This window comes from Phyllopteryx taeniolatus, chromosome 10 (assembly GCF_024500385.1).
Source record: "Phyllopteryx taeniolatus isolate TA_2022b chromosome 10, UOR_Ptae_1.2, whole genome shotgun sequence".
Lineage (NCBI taxonomy): Eukaryota > Metazoa > Chordata > Actinopteri > Syngnathiformes > Syngnathidae > Phyllopteryx > Phyllopteryx taeniolatus.
The window spans coordinates 26,187,418-26,208,859 of NC_084511.1; the positions used below are offsets into that span (position 1 = coordinate 26,187,418).

The window sequence follows — 21,442 nt, forward strand, 5'->3', positions numbered from 1 at the left end:
TTTGGATTTCCTTAAATAGAACATATAGCAGATTGTGTCTCAAATACTAACGTTCACACACAGACATTAATTTGCTCAACAAAACAGCAGCACCGACCAGTTGCGGCAATATTTCTGTGACTGTAATAAACATACAAATACTTTGCAAAGATATACAAATATTATACAAAACTATGGAAATACAAAAATATTTGATTTAAATAAATGTAATAAAAAAATACAGGAATATGGAGAAAATATTAAAGAATACAAAATATTAGATGGAAAAAACTACAAAAATTTGGGAAAACTAAGACTTAAGACTACACAGCCTTGTTCAAATGCCAGGTCATGTGAACTATAACCTGCACAACTAAAGTAGTAAGTAAACAAACAACAATGATAATGTGGTTGCATAAGTGTGCACACCCTCTTACAACTGAGGACATGGCTGTGTTCCAAATTAACCAATCACACTCAAAACTCATGTTAAAGGAGAGTCAGCAGACACCTGCCGCCATTTAAAGTGCCTCCAATTAACCCCAAAATAAAGTTCAGATGTTCTAGTAGTCTTTTCCTGAGCGTGCACACAAACGTTATTCCTTACAGTTAGCTCGCGACCAGTGCAGTTTGTACCCAGAGTCATCTAGGATAGGCTCCGCCCCACTCACAAAGGAGGCTAATGGATGGATGGACAAAGGCTAATCCTCACGTGTCCTGGAAGGCAGTCCGAGCATGACAACGAGAACGTGATTCATTAATCTGCTTCGTTTTCCATTGCTTAAACAGTCAACATAAACAACGGAACGGACAGAACACCAAACATTTGCTAACAAAGACAAAAGGCTCTGCAAGCTAATGAGCTTGTCAACAACGTGCCGAGGTCGCCTGGGAAAAAGAAAAAAAAGGAGGAAATTTGTCCGCCTCGAGTTAAGAGTGGTTTGCATTATTCATCCAGTTACCGAGGAATGTTTTACGTTTTTGACAAAAGCGAGCGTTGATTGTTTCCGACATGAATTCCCTTGTTTTGCAGGATGATGTCTTTAGTGCTCCGGGAAGTCTTGGAAGTCATCACCTCACATGAATTATGGTTATTTTGTGCTTCTTGTGTTGCTGACTTACCCTCGTCGCACATTCCTTTCATTGTATACGTAGACCAGTGTGGCCAAGCCTTAGTCATTTGAAACATTTAACACTAAAAAACTTAAAAGCAGAAATTGTGGGGAAAATAGTGATTTAAGTAAGAGGCCGCTTTTTTTTTTCCACATTTCTGATGCTTTGATGATTTAGAGGCCGTCCCTCGAATGCAGTGATTGGCAAAGTGTGGTACGTGTACCACTAGCGAAACGCGAAAAACAAATCTGAATTAAATAAACAAATAACATCTCCAACATTTAAAACATGCTGTACAAGCAAACATAATAGAATGAAGCTTGTATGCATACATTTTAACCCAGTACATTCTATACTTTAAGCACACCACTACATTTTTTGAGTACAGTTCAGTTGTATTTAACTTCGAAGTAGAGCACAATACATTTGAATGTAAGCTTAAAGAACTGTTTTCACTTATGTGCAAAAAAAAAAAGAAAATGTGAAAAGGAGACTTTTCACATTTTTGACCTCCCAATGTCACTGTATTTTTGAGAAAAGAAATGCATATTTTTCGAGAAAGACAAGTCGAAGTGTATTTCACACTTGATGGGTGGTCAGACACCCCAGAGACCCAAATATTTGTCCCTTTTCAATACCACGTCCGTGCCTTAAAAGAGCTTTTCTAGGTTTCAACGAGCTGTGTTGGTTTTCAGGACTTTGGCGACGACGGCTCCTTGTATTTCACCAAGGTGACCACCACCCACGCGGGCAATTACACCTGCCACGCCGACGGCTACGAGAGACTCTTCCAGACGCACGTTCTCCACGTGGACGGTAAGAGGCGTCAAATTGTTACTTTTTGTTCTTGAGCCTCTGAATCAATTAGGCGGCACACGTAGCAGATGGCCCATTCATCATTCGGGCCAACTTAAAGATGGATTTTGCGCTCCGACTGAGCGCCTTGGCAACGCTACGGCAGTAGTCTCCCAACGTTTATGGCAGGGATTTACAAGGTATTTACACGAATAGAAAGCTTTCCGACGGGAATCCCAAACATCTGCCGCCGTTGTAAATCTCACCCTCTTGTTCGGTCGCAATACAAATGCTTTACTGTTGCATTTTTGCCCGTGGTGTTCTTTTGATTAAGAGCCAGTCTCTGAACACATTTGCTGATTCTGCATTACAGACTTTGGGTCTTAAGAGTCGTTATAAAATAGCACCACCGCTGTGTGGGATTGACACAAAAATCCAGCACACACACGTTCAACGTGACAAAAACCGTGAAAATCAATCAAGAACCTACGCTATGAAACGCACAGATCGTTAGCCATTTTTTCGTGAAATTGCAATTGATGTCGACCCAGAAAGGTTTCGGCATAGCCTATAGATGCCACAAAACCTTAAATAATAAAGCTTTCATGATGGCGACAGTTACTTCACTTTCCATTATTTCCCCCGGGTTTTAAAGTGAGAAGTAAACCATCAAGTGGGAGGTTCTAATGTTCACATTCAAAAGGGAAACATCCCACTTGGTCTTCATTCAGCATGAGGTGAAGGGTTTAGCTCCTTTGCTAATTGGGCTAACTCTGCGAGTGAAATGAGCTCTTTTGAGATAAAGGTCACGGCTGTAGTGTGGAATACCTGCTTTCCGTCTTAATGAGCTGGCACGGAGCGGAGGAAACTTCTCTATACATTTGACAGACAGCTGCTTCATTAGCATTCATTCAAAGGAGGATCCCCGGGAGGTTAATTGAACCACTACTGGGAGACGACCAATTCTGTTCTGTTGATGAAAACGACGACGCCCGAGAGGGAGCGTTGAATCCCAGTCGTAATTGATTCCGGAGCGGAGCTTTTCAGATTTCACAGGAGACGCTATCACCGCCGATAGGCGACTTGACGTTTTCTAAAACTCAATTAGGCAAGAGAACTCAATGTGTAAGTGGATTTGGAACGCTGTGACGGACTCTTATGGAGTTTAAAGTGAAAGTGGAGAATTGTTTGCGTTTCATATGTTTTACAAAAAAACATTTTCTGACTGTAGAAAAATGTTTGACTTGACAAGAATATATTTTTGGACTAAAAAACAATTCTTAACTGAAAAAATTCTTAATTTAAAAAAAATGATTATTTTTTTAATTATTTGAATTTAAATAAATGCCAATTCAGTTAATAATTTATTTTTTATTAACTTTAAACAAAAAATAATAATTACTTCAAACAATAGAGCTAAAATGTTATTTAACTTAACAATTTAATTGTACATGTGACGTCAATCACTCAGGTTTCAACCTAAATGTGAGCGGGCCAAAATCTGGTTGAATATCAATTATTTCAACAGAAAACAAGCTTAAAATAGTGAGTCTGTTTCGGGGGTATTTACGTTTCCAAGTGCCAATATTAGACACTGCAGGTCCTTTAAGAGCATTTATTTTCGCGACCAGTCATACTGCAGTATTGCACAGTTTAGAAAAGCTTTTTAGCCACAGAATTAGCACATATCCTAACATTCCTCATTCGTTTCTTTTCAAATGGGATCATTCGCTGTACCTTTTAACGTAATATACAACACATTCGTATTTGCATATTTGAGTGCATTAGTTAACGCCACACACGTTTTGTACCACTGAAGATTGTCTCTTCAAGAATGCCGTAGTACGGAGTAAATCAGGTAAACGAGGGTGTGATAGATAATCCATCACTTTATTTGTCCTGCTATTTTTAGTCTAGAACTCAAATGCCTTGCGTTACAAGCAACATAATGTGTGGTAATACCGGAAGAAAAACATGCAGTTGGATGTTGAAATGCCAGTAACGACAAGTTCTTATTCTAAAAGGTTGTACATTTGAATGAAACGTCAATAAAAGTTGAGCTAATTGATTCAAATCAAACACATTTAGCGTCTCCGAATTGCAAGAAACAATGGCATTATCATGTATGAAGTATTTGGTATCTGTGAGTACTCAAATGTTAGTACTTGTACTTGGTCCGCAAACATTGGCGTTGGTGCCACCCGAGTATTTTTACAGTTTCGTGACAGTGAAACATGTTAAACCGCTGCCTAAAACATTGCATTTACAGTTAAGAAGGGTTTTTAATTCCCTTTACATTATTTCCACTGGGGGAAATTGTTGTATGCTTGTTTTATTTGACTTTTTTTTTTTCTCCTATTTTTGCATCTGCCTGTTGTCCAGGCGGAGCGTGTAAGCGTCCGTGTTAACGTGCGTGTTGTGATTGGCAGCGCATGTCTACGACCGGCCTCCGCCTCCTCCGGATGATCGAAGTGTCTGCTTGGAATTTCCCGGTTGGAGAGCAAAAAACCCCCTGCTGCGTGTGTGTGTTTGTGTATGTGTGCAGACAGTGCCCTTGCTGAGTGATTGACGAGAGTCTGGTGAGCTGCATGAAGGGCCTGTCAGCAGCGCTATGTCGCAGTGGGCCTGCAGTGCACGTCTTATATATTTCACGCACAGAGCTCCATACACGAGTAGACGAGGCCAGCTCGAAAAGGCTTTTCTTCGCTCTGTACACATCTCATAAATGGAGGGACTCGAGCGCACCGGTCGCAGAAGATCCTTAACAAAAGTTCTTTTTCCAGTGCAGTAAATTTGATGTTTCATGATGGCAACTGTTTCAACATGGAACAGTTCATTTCTGTCCCATGGGGACAAATTGTTTCAAACACCACAGGAAAAAAAATGCATCTGTTTTTTTTTTTTTGTTTGCTTATTTGTTTTCTAATGGTTTAGTTTTTTTTAAACTTATCTTCTCAAACTCCTGACATATTTTGGTTCTTTTTTTTTTTTTTAAATATTAAAAAATGTATGTAGAAACCTAAATATGTATCTTTATTATTTTGTTTCAAAGTCACTAAATGCTCAAAGATATAATAATTTCTTTTTTTAAATAAAGGAACATTATTTTGTATTTATTTATTTATTTTTACATAGAATGAGCAAATTTCCATGTAAGAAAGACATTTGTGATTTTAATTTATTGAATATATTATGTCATTTTAAAAATCAAACTCATTTACGGTACATTTTTATTTCTTATTTTTTCATTTTATACCATGAAGGTAGCTAAACCATTTACCATTTTTAAAATCCATCTTCTTAAACATTGAATTTTTTTTTTTTTTTTTTTACTTTCTGAAAGCTTCATTTCTACTTTTTCTGTTATCCATCCATCCATTTTCTGAGCCGCTGCTCCTCACTGGAGCCTATCCCAGCTGTCATCGGGCAGGAGGCGGGGTACACCCTGAACTGGTTGCCAGCCAATCGCAGGGCACATACGAACAAACAACCATTCGCGCTCACAGTCACACCTACGGGCAATTCTTCAATCAACCTACCACACATGTTTTTGGGATGTGGGAAGAAACCGGAGTGCCCGGAGAAAAGCCACGCAGGCACGGGGAAAACGTGCAAACTCCACACAGGCGGGGCCAGGATTTGAACCCCGGTCCCCAGAACTGTGAGGCAGATGTGCGAAGCAGTCGGCGGCCGAAATGAATCCTTTACATGAAATTGGGAAAAACTTTGAAATCACCCAGTTACAAATTGTGTTCTTGAGTATTGTGGGCTGCTTTTGGTTGTGGTTGCATCATTGCAACTGCATAACGGCCTTGGCCTTGTGTTTGCGATTGTTAACGGCGGCCCATCTGTATGACGGCCAACACGCCAACGGGTCATTCCAAAGCCCACCAGTATGTGACGGTCCAGATGGCGGTGGCGGCCATTCCTGCAGGTCTCCATCCACCTGCCATGTACACAATGCATAAATGCATTGGATTATTATTGTATCGTGCTGCTTGGAAGTTCGGTATGCGTGTTATGCCATTGCCACGGGGTAAAGACTTTGTTTCTAAAAGTGTCAAGTCAGCTGCTAGACGCGCTTCGTCTGCCTGCTGACAAAAGGTTGCGTGAAATCGATAGGAAGCAGGGGGAAAAAAAGTCAATGACCTCCTAATGCTTCTCTCGCCCATTTATATGCATGATTTGTATACACTCGACCGTATGGGACCAATGGCTGCGACGAAACAAACGAAAACATTGATCGCGCTCTAAATACGCCACTCTACAGCTTACCTAAAAGGTGATACTAATGGAATACTAATAGTTTATTCAATTATACTGTAAATTGCAAGTTTACAGACCTGGCTCAGCTCTTACGGTGGTACAAACATGAAACAAAAAGCTGTAGTACATAGTTATCATTATCCTGCGAGCAAACAGCGGGCACTGTTGCGCTCGCTGATGGTCAACGTAAAGTATTACATTGTGGTGGTGTTCCCAGGTGATGTATAAAATGAGATTACTCAGTAAGGTGTCTTTTACTTTTACGAAAAGGAGCCAGTTGACTTTCTGTGAGTCATTGCTGTCACATTAAAATCATTCAGCCAATAAAGCTAATTGTAGCAGAGATGTGCTTGTGAGTAACCGAAAAAAAGGTGGGATGCATTGAGTGCGCAATAAGTGAACGGTGATATAGCAAGGGATTACTATACTGTAGAAATCCATGAAACATTTGCGCTAACACAAAGCACGGCAAAGAGCAGCGATACATTCGACAAAGTAACCCACGATGCAGCGAGAGCGTAATCGATGAACTCGAGCTAGCGGCCGAGCACCGTATTGACGAAATGGTTTCAGATCCAGAAAGCTCTCATCAGCTTCGAGTTATAAAAGGTCGGAAAGGTTGTAAATCCTAAAGACGTTTTGCGGTGATGCCGTCTTTGCCCCCACAGTTCCGCCCGTCATCCGGGTGTACCCGGAGAGCCAAGCCAGGGAGCCGGGCGTCACCGCCAGCCTACGATGCCACGCCGAGGGCATCCCCCGCCCGCAGCTGACCTGGCTCAAGAACGGCATGGACATCACACCCAAGCTATCCAAGCAACTCACCCTGCAAGGTACCACTTCTGCAGTATACCAGTCGTATTTATTTTATTTTTTCATGTATTTATTTGTTTATTTTAACCCCGCAAATTAAAACTGTAGTGTGATTTTATTTTTGTTTTTATTTCTGAGTGATTTATGAGATAAATTGTGCAAATTTGGGGCGGGGGGAGTTGAAAGTGGTCTTTTTTTTAACCTGTGCAATTCACGGAAGATTTACAGTTGTCTTATTGTAACCTTTGGAGAATTTGAGCTAGTTTGATTTCAACCTGTGCAATTTTGGGGGATTTTAGGGTACTCTTATTTTAACATGAGCTATTTTGACGGACGGGTATTACAGTAGTCTTACCTGTGCAACTTTTTAGGGAATTGACAGTAGTTTTATTTTAACCTATGAAACTTTTAGGGTATTTACAGTAGTATTAATAGTCAGTTAATTTTGGGGGGAGTTAAGGTAGTTTTTTTAACCTGTGCAACTACAAGGGGAGAATTAAAGTAGTCTTATTTTATCCTTCACAATTTTGGGTGGGATTGAAGGTTGCCTCATTTTCACCAGCACGACTTTTGGTAGGATTGAAAGTTGTCATATTTGAATCTTTGGGGGTGATTTACAGGAGTATTTTAACCTGAGCAAATTTTGGGAAAACGCTCGGAGAAACATAAAACCTTTGCGCATCCGCTCTTCCCAGCTAATGGCAGCGAGGTGCACATCAGCAACGTGCGCTTTGAGGACACCGGCGCTTACACCTGCATCGCCAAAAACCAGGCGGGCGTGGACGAGGACATCTCCTCGTTGTTTGTGGAGGACTCCGCGCGCAAAACCTGTAAGTCGGCGTCAAGACCTCAAATGGAAATGTCCGCCCTTGATTTCCGGTGCAGCGGCGCCTCGGTGAGGAAAATAAAAATTAGCGGCAGAGCGCATCGACAAAGCGCAAACAATTGGCACACTGTGAACGACATCTTTTGTGCCAGTTAGCAGCAGACTGTCGCCGTCTGGGTCACAAAAGACCATTTAACAGGCCTGGAAAATAAGTCATCTGCTCCCAAACGTACTATATTGACAGCAAACTGGAGTGTGGCTCTCATGAAAACTTGTTTTGACCTTCAGAGGCAGTGATATCATATTGTGTTGTTCAGAGCTTTGCTACCTGCTTGCTGAATTAGCTGGGGTGTTAAAGATAGGTTTAATTGGCTGTTTTATAAGGAAAGCAGCCTTGAACGAGTGGGTTAAAGACTGTGTCGGATATCGAGGACAAAGGTGCAGTAACATTGAAACTAGCGACAAACGGAATGGAAAATTGACATCACAACTACTACTCATTTAATTTCACTCACTGGATGAGAAACTAAGTCCCCCCCCCCATGTCCCTTTAGGGGCTCCGTAATAAAGCATTATAAGTAGAAAAAAAAAAAAGTCTTGACTCACAGTCCATTGTTCGCATAATAGCTGTGACAGGTACAGATAAGATGTTAGAATGTCTGGCCCGGAAAAAGAAGCTTTTGTAATTCACATCCTCCATTCATTAACCCCTCAAAAATTAAATAACCTGTCAATTCAACCCTGAGCTAGACATAGTTATTTAAAAAAAAAAAACACAGGCATTCATCTAGCTATCTAAATACGGGGGTCCTCGGTTTACGAAGGAGTTCCGTTCCTACGGTGGCAACCAAACGTATCATAGACCATTACTAACCTACGCTAATGTCGTGATAAAGTCATAATCACAGTCAATATTTGTTTGAATAACTGCTTCTTGGCCATAAATATGAAACAATCAAATAGAAAAACAGTACCGTAATTTCTCGTGTATAATGCGCATTCCCCCCCCCCCCCCAAAAAAAAATGCCTCAGTCAATAGTGCGCATTATACATGGGTATAGGGGAAAATGGAAAAAAAACTTTCACATTTTATAAATGTATGCCGTCATGTAGAGGTTATGAAAAGCTGTACACTTTGATTCCAATATGCCACTGCCCCCTAGAGGTTATGAGAAGGTGTACACTTTCATTCCAATATGCCACCGCCACCTAGTGGTTATGAAAAAGGTGTAACCTACACTTTCATTCCAATATGACAGGGGTACGTATGACTGCATATACGTACAGTTGTGCTCATAAGTTTACATACCTTGGCAGAATTTGTGAAATATTGTTTTTTTAAATATGAATGATGAGTGAACAACAACCATCATTAATTTATTCATGGTTATGTTTTGTTTCATGATAATGCTTTTCTGAAATGCTTGACCGTTTAATTTGAATCCCATTAAAATAAAATGAAATGTGTTTTGCCTGGCCCTTCATTTTTTCTTTAAAGAATTGTAACCATCTTACAAATTCTGCCTGGCTAATCAAACATGAGCACAACTTTGTGTTTTCTCATTTACTAAGTAAAAGTAGTCGTGTGAATTGTGTTTTTTAACAGTGAAATAAGTGACAACACCGTGGGGGACACTAAAAACGGTCGTCACGATTATTCAATTTTGAGACATTAACACCCACCACCTAAACTTTAATAACGGTTGGTGCGCAAGGGATGTTTGTCTGTGTGCGTGTGTGTGCATGCGTGTGTTTTGGGAAGCTTAATTACCCTGAGGAGCGCCACCGCATGCTGACAACTGTTCTCCAACCCCCAAAGAATGTGTGACATTTGATAAAAAGGTCACTGTTAATTAGTGCCCGCCTTATTATTTAGAAAAATGCATCCAAATTGGAGTGGAGTAGTCTTGGAATAATGTTGTTTGCTGACATATTGACTGGACTTATTATTCAAATAACCGCTGGCATTTAGAACTCATGCGGAGACACTCAAGCCCCTTTTCACACAGAGATCCTGCAAAATTGAGGCATGACACAGCATGTTACCTACATAACTACAATCTTATTTTAAGATGTGCAACTTTTCGGGGAGCTGTGCTGGCCGGCGGGCGTCTACTAGCTCCTAGTGCCGGTGGGCTGGCGTGAGGTGGCGGGGCCGTCCAATTTGACATCGCCTCACTCCGTGCCGCGCATGTGGGTGCACACGGCGGAACACTGTAGCCCAAATAACATAAAACACACAACACTTCAGGGAAGATGTATTTTTTCAGGTTGTAGGCATAGCATGATGGCTAACTGCACACCGTAGTGGTAGAAATTGGCAAAGGCTATTATTACTAAGGAACTGGCAAGGGCCGACTCATGCCAGAGAGCTCAAGTGCATCACCGGGCCCTTTTTTAGCCAAAAAAGCTCCCAAAAATTCAGACAAGTGAGAAGGTGAAAAAGAACAAACATGAAAAAAATCCTGAAAATAACTTTTGGTGTGCTTATGGTACACTTCAAAAAATTATATATTTTCATTACAGGCATCACAAGCTTACCTTAAGGCCATCATCGGGCTGTAGCAAAGCCCTGCTCATCAAAGTTTTGGCACATCGGTGCTTGTGAACCACCGTCTGGTCTCACAACTGCACTAAATCCTCCCCATCAAACTTTATGACTCACAGTGAAGGTCTGTTAGATAAGAAATGACCTCAGCGGGAGCAGAACACGACGTCTTGGAAAGCTAGTGGGCTGACGACGTCGGGCGTTGTACTGCAAAGCTAAATAGCGAAACAATGCACCGGCCTTTGTTGCATTGTATTGTATGGAACCTGAAGATGGGCCTGTCTTTTTTTTTCCCTTTGTTAAATGAGCTTGATTGGATTCAAGATATCTCATTAAGAAAATATTGAAATAGATTCAATGCTTTTCTTCAGCTTGGCAGCCTCTCTTATCCCTACAGATAACTGACAAAGACAAGGTTCCATTGAATCCATACTCATTTGGTTCAGTGCTCAACTGTTTTAGATGGAAGATTTGTGCTGTTTGTGTTGGATTGCACAGAACAGGCAGTAAAGAAGGGAGGGGGGGGGGACGACACAGACCACCACTGTGAGACACAACTGGGAGCTATTCTGTAGTCAGTGCACATATTTTTAAGTTTCTTACTATGTGGAGTTTGTTTGCCAGGATGCGAAGACAATAATTATTATTATTATTATTTTTTTCCTTCCTTAAAAGACACCAATCAGCCCTTGACAATGTTTCTTTAAAGGGCACCCGATATGTGTTGCGACGTACCGTGGCGGCACTGTGTGTATACCCCACAGTTTGTGAAACAAAAGCAGTGCTGATGACAACTATACTAAAGACGGGAAAGTGATATTTGTTCATGACTGATGATAATAGAAGCGCTAAAGCACGTTCTACGAGGCAAAAATGTCCACTTTTAGATTTATTACCCTTGCCGAGAAAGTTGTTTATTCCTTGTTTTGACCCACCAACCATTTACATTGTCGAGAGTCCTGTTATTATATTCATCGCATTAATTTAGCCATTTTACACGCTAAAATGGGTATTTTACGTCAAATAAAGTTTATATAACCCTTCGTCACAAAAGAGTCTCGAAGCACTTCACAAAAACACAGTGTTATTTTTACACTGTATTTTGTGTCTTAAGTCAAGACTTAAACTGTTTCTACAATGGTCTAATTTCACTCTAATATGATCAAACTTTGTAGTCCTTGTCAAGAGTCTTGCGGCAGCATTTTGTACTAACTGTAACTTTTTACTACTAAAGATGGAAAGACCAGAAAGCAGCATGTTCCAAAGGCCAAGGCAAGACGTAACAACTGCACGAAGTATGGAGTCTGCATAGAAACGGCCATAGCCTCGGGATTTTGTGAACATGGAAAAAAATCACGTTCTAATAATGTTCTTGATGCTGATGCATTTAATGAACACAAATGATCGTTGAATTTACTGATTGTCAATAATACAACAGAAGATTCGTGAAATAAATACTTTTACGTACACTCGGCGCTTGACATTAAAACCCACCGACAACGATTTCAGCAGGTAGAAACCTTTTTTTTTTTTTTTTTTAAATGGACAATTAAAGATATCCAAATATCAGTCATTCCAGTTTACATGGCCTACACAGTTTTTGTAATACAATTCACAATGTTGTAGTGGCGGTTTGAATTTTCAGAATCATTGCCGCTTCCCTTCTCGTTCATCTGTCCCATTGTCGTCTTTTTCATTCACGCCCACAGCCATTCAATGAACCAATCACAACTCGTCTTTTTGCCCCGCGCAGTCCAAATCAGTCTTCCAGAATGTCATATGAACTGTCGAAAAGACGTGTTTTGTGTACCGTCCGACGAAAGCTTTGCCGGAGTTTTCGCGTCATATTTTAGTATTTTCCCTTTTTATGATAACCAGTGCGAGAGATGCTGATTCTGCAGAAAGTTCTTTTTTTTTTTTGCTTGTGGCGAGCACACACGGTGTTGTTTTGATTTCTTCAAATCTATCTGTGCAGCCCAGTACCGCATGGCCAGCGTCCCTGTACCGGTCCGCAGTTGGGGCCGCTGACCTAGCCCATCTGTCTATGTAAAAATCAAATGTGACCCCTGAGCACCAAAGTTTGCCTACACCTGCTCTATACCCTCACTGAGCTAATTACCGCCAGCGTAGTATGAGCGGTCTGTCCTGTGCCAGCCGTAACCTTGCCGCCGCCCCCCCCCACCCCGAGCATGACGTCCCCGAGCTTTGGCGTCCGGGACAAACAGCTATTACGAGTGGCGAGAGCCAAGCGATTGCCCGCCGCCGTTGTCCGCCTTGTTTTTGCAATATGAACGCTGAAGTTGATGTATGGGCCCCTCGCACGCGCCCAACAGCCGCAGTCTTTCCGACCCCGGGTGATGAATAGCATCAATATGGTGCCCGAGCAACTCCACTCTTTTTCCATTTTGTTTCCATCCCTGGCAAGCGCTCACATGAAGGCCATTGTTCTTTCCATTTTCTGTCCGCCATCTATTTTGCTGACGACACAGTGCTCCTTTTGTGACGCTTTTTAATGAGCTGCAAAAGGTACGCAAGAGTGCACGAGGGGGGGGGGCACTTGACAAAGCGCTTTTTTGCAAAGATTACACCCGAGCCCCGCCGCTTTGTCTCTTCCCCAGCGCCGTTCTGCAGGAGAATGAGCGCAGGAGGACAGATTAGCATCTGCGCCAATTGGCCCGCAAATTGGACAGCGTGTCGGAAGATGGGAGCGGGTTGACGGAGGGACGGGCAGACAATAGGCAGCGAAGGTCGTCGTTCAGGACATAGTGTTGAATTTGCATGGAAACCAAGTTCCTAATGCCGTCGCCCCCTCTCCTCCTCACCACAGTGACGCTGTCGCCGTTGTTCTCATCCCAAATCACATTTGTACACAGGAAAGAATCTTTATTTTTTTTTTGCTTTGACTTGCGAGCAGAAAATTTGAGCTACAAGTGCTGTAGTGTGGCAGTAAACTCAACTCACTTTGCAACAAGCAGCGGTTTGGCAGAGAGCAATTATTAGGCCACACCCCTAAGAACAGAAAGATGGGCAATTAATCAACGTTAATGATGCATCAAAATCACCTCAGCCTGAAAGATGATGAATTGATCTTTCATACTTGTATAGTAGGACCGTGGGATATGCTGCACGAATGTGCACGAGCTCGCCACAGTGGTTGTCTATGCTTAACATACATTTTTAGAATAAGACTTGTTTGTTGTTCATGCGCAACATCGAGAGGGCAAATACCAAACAAGGCGGCCTAGCTGGTCTGTTGCTTTGCTAGCATTTCAAGCTCGCGCTAAATCGTATTGTAGATTTCAGTCAGCATAAACACAGTTGGCCGTCTGAAAAAGCATCCTTATTTCCGAGCAGAAGACTCAATTATCTGCCGACCGTTCCTATAAAAGTCTCCCAAATGTGATGTTATTGATTGTGGCGTTCAACATTCAATGTTCTCTTTGTCTTTTTCTCCCTGGCAGTGGCCAACATTCTGTGGCGGGATGAAGGTACGGCTCCGTAGCTGCATTCATTAAAGTGGCTTAATTGAATTCCTGTAATAGGGTTAGCCAACTGTGACAAGAGGGATTAAATGATTTGACGCCGCCTTATTTACTCTATGGTGTATTGTGCAGGGCCTATTTCACCAGGCGGGTGATGTTCTTTGTTGTTGCAGGGCTCGGTATCGGAAACATGTTCTACGTGTTCTACCAGGACGGCGTTAAAGTCATCCAGCCGGTGGCATGCGAGATACAGAGGCACATCAAGCCCAGCGAGAAACTGCTGGCTCTGAAGGTGAGATGTACTCCAAAACCCATTCAATAGTGTTGGGGAAAATAGATAAATCAGATAGAATAGATAAATAAAATAGATTCAAATGTCTCAAGGACCCTGAAAGACGGCCATTTTGGTGTCAATCAGTCATTTTGGGTCAAATCCAAAGGCTCCTATTTTGACAGGCTCCTACTAGAGAAGAAAACTCAGCCCTCGACACTAGTTCCATCAATCAACACCAAATTGGGTGGACATGTCTAGCATAACAGTACGTATGGAAACGTCTCAAGAACCCACATTGGAAATTGTACAAGAAGTCATCAACTTTGGTATAAAGCAGCCATTTTGGGCAAATTCCAAGGGTTCATACTTGACGAACTAGGGAAAAAGAACTCGGGCACGGACAAGTTTAATCGATCGACACCAAATTGGGTAGCTATGGCTATCATGAAAGTCTTTTTTTCCTTTGGGCTTGTCGCCGCAGCGCGTCCTCCTTTTCCATGGAAGCCCATCTCCTGCATCCTCCTCTCCAACACCAACTGCCCTCATGTCTTCCCTCACGACATCCATCAACCTTCTCTTTGGTCTTCCTCTCCTCCAACCTGGTCACTCCGAGAGCGAACCTCAGCATCTTCATCTCCGCCACCTCCAGCTCTGCTTCCTGTTGTCTCTTCAGTGCCACTGTCTCGAATCCATCCGTACATCATGGCTGGTTTTATAAACTTTGCCCTTCATCCTAGCAGAGAGTATATGACAGTATGTACGGAAAAGTCTCAAGGACATGCCTAAAATTAAACACGTTCTGCCTTTGGTTTGAAGCAGCTATTTTGGGCGAATTCTATCCCTCTCATACTTTGACTATCTCCGACTATGGAATTCCCCCAATGATCCCAATGTAAAGAAGGTATCCTGGATGGATAGGCAACGCTAAACTGCTAAGCTTTTTGTCTTTGCTGTTGAATTTAGGTGGCGCATGGAGTCAAAGTTTGAGGATCACTTCAAGGATTTGCCATGGGAAGCAAGCAAAAAAATAATAATCAGTCCCCATAGCCATTTTCAATTGGAAACATGAATTGAGTGAACTTGTGTATCATGACGTGAGGGCGACGCAAAATTGCTTTCCTTTTTTTTTTTTTTTTTTTTTTTTATAAATGCTACATTGGTAGAATGGCAATATTTTCTGTTTTTACATAATCAAGAGTTGTCTTGTTTGTTTGAATCTAGCAACAAAGATGAGGAAATAAGACCAGTAAATAGTGCACTAAGGATTTTGATGAATTCCAAACAAAAATAATCTAAACTGGTGGCTTGTCCAGGGAATTCCACACAGAACAAAAACAAGCATATTTAACTCAGGCGCACACGTGCCCACACGATGTGATGTGATGTGATGTGATGTGCTGGGACGCAGCAGCCACCTCCGTTCACACCTCAGCTGCACCAACAAGGCTGTTGCTGGTAAAAGTGTATCCATCTTTTTAGAGCCACTGACTAATTTGGATCGTCGATGACTACTGTTGGACATTTGAGTGCACCTGTTTGTGTTGTATGACAAGAATTGGCTCGCCCTGAGTGAAAATATCGACTGCTATAGCTAGCTTCCAATCATGTTGCCTTGTTAGTGATGAACTTCATGTGGGGAAAAATGACTGATTTAGATCTGTGACTCTTGTCGTGCATTTGAGTGCATCTTTTTGTATATGATTGTCAATATTTTATATGACTTGATATTTATTGAAGATTATAAATGTACAATATAAAACAGACCCAGACAAAACTGATTTACATAAAAACCAGATTTCTTTCACAATTATAAACATCACAAAGAAATAACTTTTTCCTGTAAGTATTTCAAAATATATAATAATATACAACAAAAAAAAAAGAATCCACTGTAGCAACCTGACTCGATTCTCCTTATCCAGCTTCCAAGAATGTGAGCTTCTCTCTAGCTTCCATTCCTGTTGTTGGCTTGCTAGCCAGATGTGGTCGTGACCAACTTCTTGTGAACAAATTACTTTCATTTGGATGTGTGACTCCTGTAGCCAGTGCCTTTGAGTCCATCTGTTTGTGATATTTGACTAGGAGCACAAAGTGACAACGTAGACTCCTACGTTATCTTCTCTCACTAGCTGCCATATGTTGGTATTAACATTTGGTGGACAAAGGACTGATTTTGACCTTATGTAACTGCTGTCGTACATTTGAGACCACCTGTTTGTGATGTTTGACAAGATCTCAGACCAAGTATAAATGTAGACTTCTACCTTATCACACCAGCTGCCAGCTATGTTGGTATTGAACAGATTTTGATGAACAAAAGACTTTGCCTCGGAACTTCTGCGGCGGGTGTCACCCGCTGTTTGAAAAGGATCACTGATGTAGACTCCTACACTTACATTAGCTTCTTGCACTAGCTGCCATCTACTGCTACAGTTCATAAGTCATGACATTAGTACCAGTGTAGATTTACTGGCCTACTACAGAGGACAAGAGCGTTGTATGCCCGTTCTTAACCGAGACAAGCTGGCCAGGTGAAGGTACCTGTCACCGCACTGCCTCTGCGGTTATAAATACACACATGAGGCATTAATTCCAACACCCCGGAGCCTTTTTATTTCATCTCTCCTGGCCGGCAGCCGCTCTAAATCGCTCCACAGAGTCGGGAACAGACGGCTGGGCAGAGGATAGCAACGTCGGCCAGCCAGGCGAATAGCTGCCAAGGCCTGGAGGCTGAACATCCGGGGAACGTGCAGGCTTTGTTGTGTGGATTATGTGGTAGAAAGAAAGGAGAGTGGGGGGAAAAAAAAAAAAAAAAAAAAAAAAAAAGCTCATTCGTCACGAGGAACAAACAGGAATACTGTTGATAAGGTAACTGCCAACTGTCTTGTGTGTGTGTGTCTCTCTTCCTCTAGGAGGAAGTGTGTCCCACCTCAGAAGACGACGAGGTGCAGAATTGTGTGTGGTCAGCGGCAGTCAACGTCAAGGACAAATTTATATACGCCGCGCAGCCCACTTTGGACCGTGTGCTCATCGTGGACGTCCAGTCGCAGAAGGCTGTCCAGGTAATTCAATTTACATATTAACACGCAATTAACATGAATTCATGTCACTAGTTAAACAGTTGGTATGCAGTCAAACATAATAAGCCAATGCATCATTTAGCAAAAATGCTAACTCGAGGTTTTTCGCCTGCAACAGAATGCATTCAATTTTTATTTTTTTAGTATATTGTAAAATTTTATCCAGTTTCCATACCAGTTGTTTTTTTTTATATTTTTCAAATTTTTTTATATAAGAAGCGTATAATTTTTTACATTATGTGTTCATTATATTTAGTTTTATGACATATTTTATTGATAGAATTATATTATCGGTGAAGCTATATATATATTTTTTATGACGTTATTATGTTATATATTATTATGACATACTATTGTTTTGTACAGTGGAAGCGCTACAGTTTGACAACCCCGAGGTTGGAGGATTTGGAATTTAAACAAAACGTCGACGCTCGAACCTCCGTCACGAGTGACAATCACACTATACCTTCGGAGTCCCCAGTTTTATGAGCATTGAAGGATTAATTGCACGTTTTGCTTTTTTTTTTTTTTTTTTCTCTTTTCCCAACAACCTCATTGTGACCCTTCTCAGTCACACATGGTGCCATCACACTTGTTATAAAAAGGCCTTTTTCCTTCCCTGGGAGACTTTTTATTTTAATTTTTTCCATTAAGGCTGCCACTCAAAGTAGCATCCAACATGCTTGTTGTTGTCGTTTTTTAACTAAGTGGCTGTGAGTGCCGTCGTGTGTCGGTGGCGTTTCTAGGCGTGTCTCGCATCCCCCGCAGATGGCTGTTTACGCCTCGGCGGCCTCACGGGGGGAGGAGAGCCTCCCAGTCGCCGCTAAGCAGGCTGAGCTCCCCCGAAAACTGTCAGCAGCTCATTTATTCAGGCCGCCTGGAGGTTGAGCTCCACCGCGTTATATTAGCAGCTGTTAATTAAAGCACCTGAACCTCCCGCTGCCTCCACTAGCACACACTTTTACTGTAGTTTCGTTTTGTACTAAAGTGATGACACCAGCAATGTAACACTACCCAGAACGGGAATCAATGAATAATAAAATCCTAGATGCTGGTTGATTCCAGGGGGCAGGCCGTGCATTCTGACTTAATGCGCCTCTTAGCACCACCACCATCACGTCCCAATTAGAGAAACCATCAATACTATGCAAAACGTTATATACAGTAACAGCATGCAACTGTGCCACGAACATCCTCTGGAGCAAATCCGAATCAATATTTATCTAATTACATAATAAAAAATGTAAATAAAATACATATGGCACCAGAGATGCTGACTATTAAATGTATTAATGTGTGTAGCTCATTACAGATGTGTTTTGCTTGTCGAATGTATGAAATATGATTGTTTAAAAAAAATAAATAAATAAAAAAACAGTCCCATTGCTAATTTAGTTTAAATTACATCAGCAAACTACTGATTCTGAAGTCCCGGGGCAGATTAGATTGACATAGCAACAGAGGAGCCGTAATCTGATTGGACAAAAATAACATCCACATTCATGTGCAGCCAAGAGAAATGCTACGAAGTGAAGAAAATAGAGATGGGGAATAAAGAGGAAATGTTTTTTTTTGGGGGGGGGGGGGGGCTAATGCAGTAGATACTCCTCTCCAGTCATGTACCTGGCAGTAGTGTCTATTACAGTACAAATATAGGGAGGACCATGTCCATAAACATTGATAGCAAATGCAAAATTTCCCACAAAATTGTCACATCGGTGTCCAAACAGAAGATGTATTCGCTTATGCATTCTTAGCTAGTAACCCAGGCTCAACTTAGCTCCTCCCCAATATATATTTAAAAAAAAGATTTTAGAACAGCTGAGATGTATCGCTTCAACAGACTGTACTTCCTTTACACCAGTTACTATTCTCTTATTAGGCAGGGCTTTGCCGTCCTCTTTTACAGAAAGACCAAAAATAATCAGCCGAGAAAAGGGGTGTTATTCAGCAAATAGCTGAGGATCGATTCGACAGAATAAAATGCAACTAGGTAAATTCATAAATAACAAAACGCGACTAGCAGGGGCTTCACTATATCTGAATAAAAATGTCAAATTTATGCGAACTTGAGACAGAAAATCAACAGCGTGAGATATTTTTGGATGCGAAAGTAGTCAGGAGGAAGACAACAAACCGCAACACCTGTTTTCTCCCAACAGCGGGATGAGAAGAATACTCCATAACAAATAGACCTCTGTGTGTCTCCCTTAGCTACGCTGCGTTTTCTACAATCAAAAGCTGTGTGTATGTGTGTGTGTGTGTGTGTGTGTGTGTGTGTGTGTTACAGACGGTCAGCACCGACCCGTATCCCGTCAAGCTGCACTACGTCAAGTCTCGAGACCAGGTGTGGATCCTCAGCTGGGGGGACAGGCAGAAGAGCTTCCCCACACTGCAGGTAAAGGAAAGGAAAAGCTCCAGCGTCCATTTTAGGTTTTGGTTTTTTTCCTATGGATGAGAGAAAACAAGTAACATTGGTATAAAAACACATGTAGATCAGGCACTACTGTAATTTCCCATGTATAATGCGCGCCCCTAAAATGAGGAATTCCCTTCTACCTTTGTATAATATGCACCATTGATTTGCTTGTATCCATGCTCATAACATACAAAAAGTATTATCTGCATTTCATTAGGTTTTTCTAGGTATTTCAAGGCATTCGTATTTGAGTTATCATATTAGCAAAGAACAAAGACGGTGCTTGACTCAAATCACTGCTCAATGATATGGTAAGTATAAGATTTTAATAATACTGAAGCGTCTCGAATCACCACGGGAGACGCTAGTTCGTTAATTTTAGGGTTCACTGTGAAACAACAAAACACACCTACTGTGGCCTGTAGCCAACGCCAGAAAAAAACAAACAACAAAACATACTGAACTCAACAGTTAGCTTGATCACTCCGCCAGTCTCACAACACTATGTAAATTTTATTTTTTTCACTCATAGACTGCTGTTATTCCTAATTTAAATACGGAAAACACCTTTGCTCTGATTGGCGCTTTGGTGATATTGCGGCGTCTTGTGGCACCCAAGCGATCATAACGACATCGTGTTTGAATCCTTTGGTTACTTAGGTCTTACTATCATGGTGAAGCAGAATTCACCAAGTGCTCGTTGGATTGTTGGCCCGCTCATGGGGAACATGAGCTGAAAGGAGCCGTGGATGAAAATAAAAAGCGGGGGGGCGGTATTTTGAGGCTAGGCTGGTCCTCCGCTCCCATTCATTTCAACATAGCCGGCGCATGATGTTCATTGCTTGCCTACTCACAATTTGTGGACAATGACCGCAGGCTTTGCTATTTCATCCACTGTTATATTATAAATTATCACTCCTGCAGTTAAGCATTATGGTAAAACAACAGAATGTATGTATACTTTATAGACTGTATTTGTATGGCTTGGCGGCAGCTGAGACGCACTCGTTTAAGACCTGTAAATGCCGTGTTGCCGTTCACCTCAGTTGAGTGGGTGGGTGCTTGAATTATTAGTAACTATGTCACAAACACACGAAAATCTGATCCAGTGGTTTTGCAAGCCTTAGATCATTTATTGTAGTCGACAAACCGCATAGATGTTCGACATAAATAGACTCATTTTGATCTACTTTATGCAGACGAAACTGTCTCCAATAAATGCATTAATCACAGGCTTTACTGAACTCATAAGCATAATCTCAGACGCTGAATTCAAATAGCATCAAGAACAGTAACAGTAACAGAGCAGTCTAGCCTAGAAACAGGTCTAGCACACGTATACGTGAGAAGAGAGGGAGAGAAAGAAAGCCAACAGTGAGTACTCGACCGTATCCTCGATCACGGATGATGAGTGCCCGTAAAAACAAACAAAAATTGAGCAATATGTCAGTGGTTGAATATTAAAATATGAAAAATAAATAACTTGTCCGTCTTCGTTCAACTCTGGATGGACACTTCCGGTTGGAGTGATGAGGAGGCTTTGTTAAGACAGTCACATCTCACTCCAAAAAGAAATGTAAAATAAAAAGAGAACGGTAAGAAGTTTGATTAATTACGAAGTTTGGCCACCAAATTGAGACGTAAGCCCTCAATCATCAGTAAAATGCTGATGGATAATCTCTGGACATGTGAAGGGAAGATGGCGCCCATTCCCATGACTTGAGAGAAAATACTACAACCCCAATTCCAATGAAGTTGGGACATTATGTTAAACATAAATATAAACAGCATACAATGATTTGCAAATGTTGTAAATTCACCATAAATTAACAGCACTTCGTCGCAGTGAG

The 21,442-nt window shown here is 41.5% G+C and overlaps 1 protein-coding gene and 1 long non-coding RNA gene across 5 annotated transcripts in view; one reads left to right on the forward strand and one right to left on the reverse strand.

Moving 5' to 3' along the window:
- Positions 1-21,442, forward strand: part of fstl5 (follistatin-like 5) — a 102,392-nt gene that overhangs the window by 71,917 nt on the left and 9,033 nt on the right. For 3 of the 4 annotated variants that reach the window (XM_061786851.1, XM_061786852.1, XM_061786855.1), the window contains 7 exons: positions 1,788-1,908; positions 6,822-6,983; positions 7,659-7,793; positions 13,799-13,825; positions 13,993-14,111; positions 17,006-17,155; positions 19,464-19,571. In XM_061786851.1, the coding sequence (XP_061642835.1) occupies positions 1,788-1,908; positions 6,822-6,983; positions 7,659-7,793; positions 13,799-13,825; positions 13,993-14,111; positions 17,006-17,155; positions 19,464-19,571 (822 nt within the window). The remainder of the gene's footprint in view (positions 1-1,787; positions 1,909-6,821; positions 6,984-7,658; positions 7,794-13,798; positions 13,826-13,992; positions 14,112-17,005; positions 17,156-19,463; positions 19,572-21,442) is intronic. The other variant, XM_061786853.1, reaches the window with a different exon arrangement.
- Positions 1-21,442, reverse strand: part of LOC133484386 (uncharacterized) — a 70,545-nt gene that overhangs the window by 5,679 nt on the left and 43,424 nt on the right. Inside the window, exon 3 of the long non-coding RNA XR_009790389.1 lies at positions 19,479-19,621. This is a non-coding gene — a long non-coding RNA (uncharacterized LOC133484386). The remainder of the gene's footprint in view (positions 1-19,478; positions 19,622-21,442) is intronic.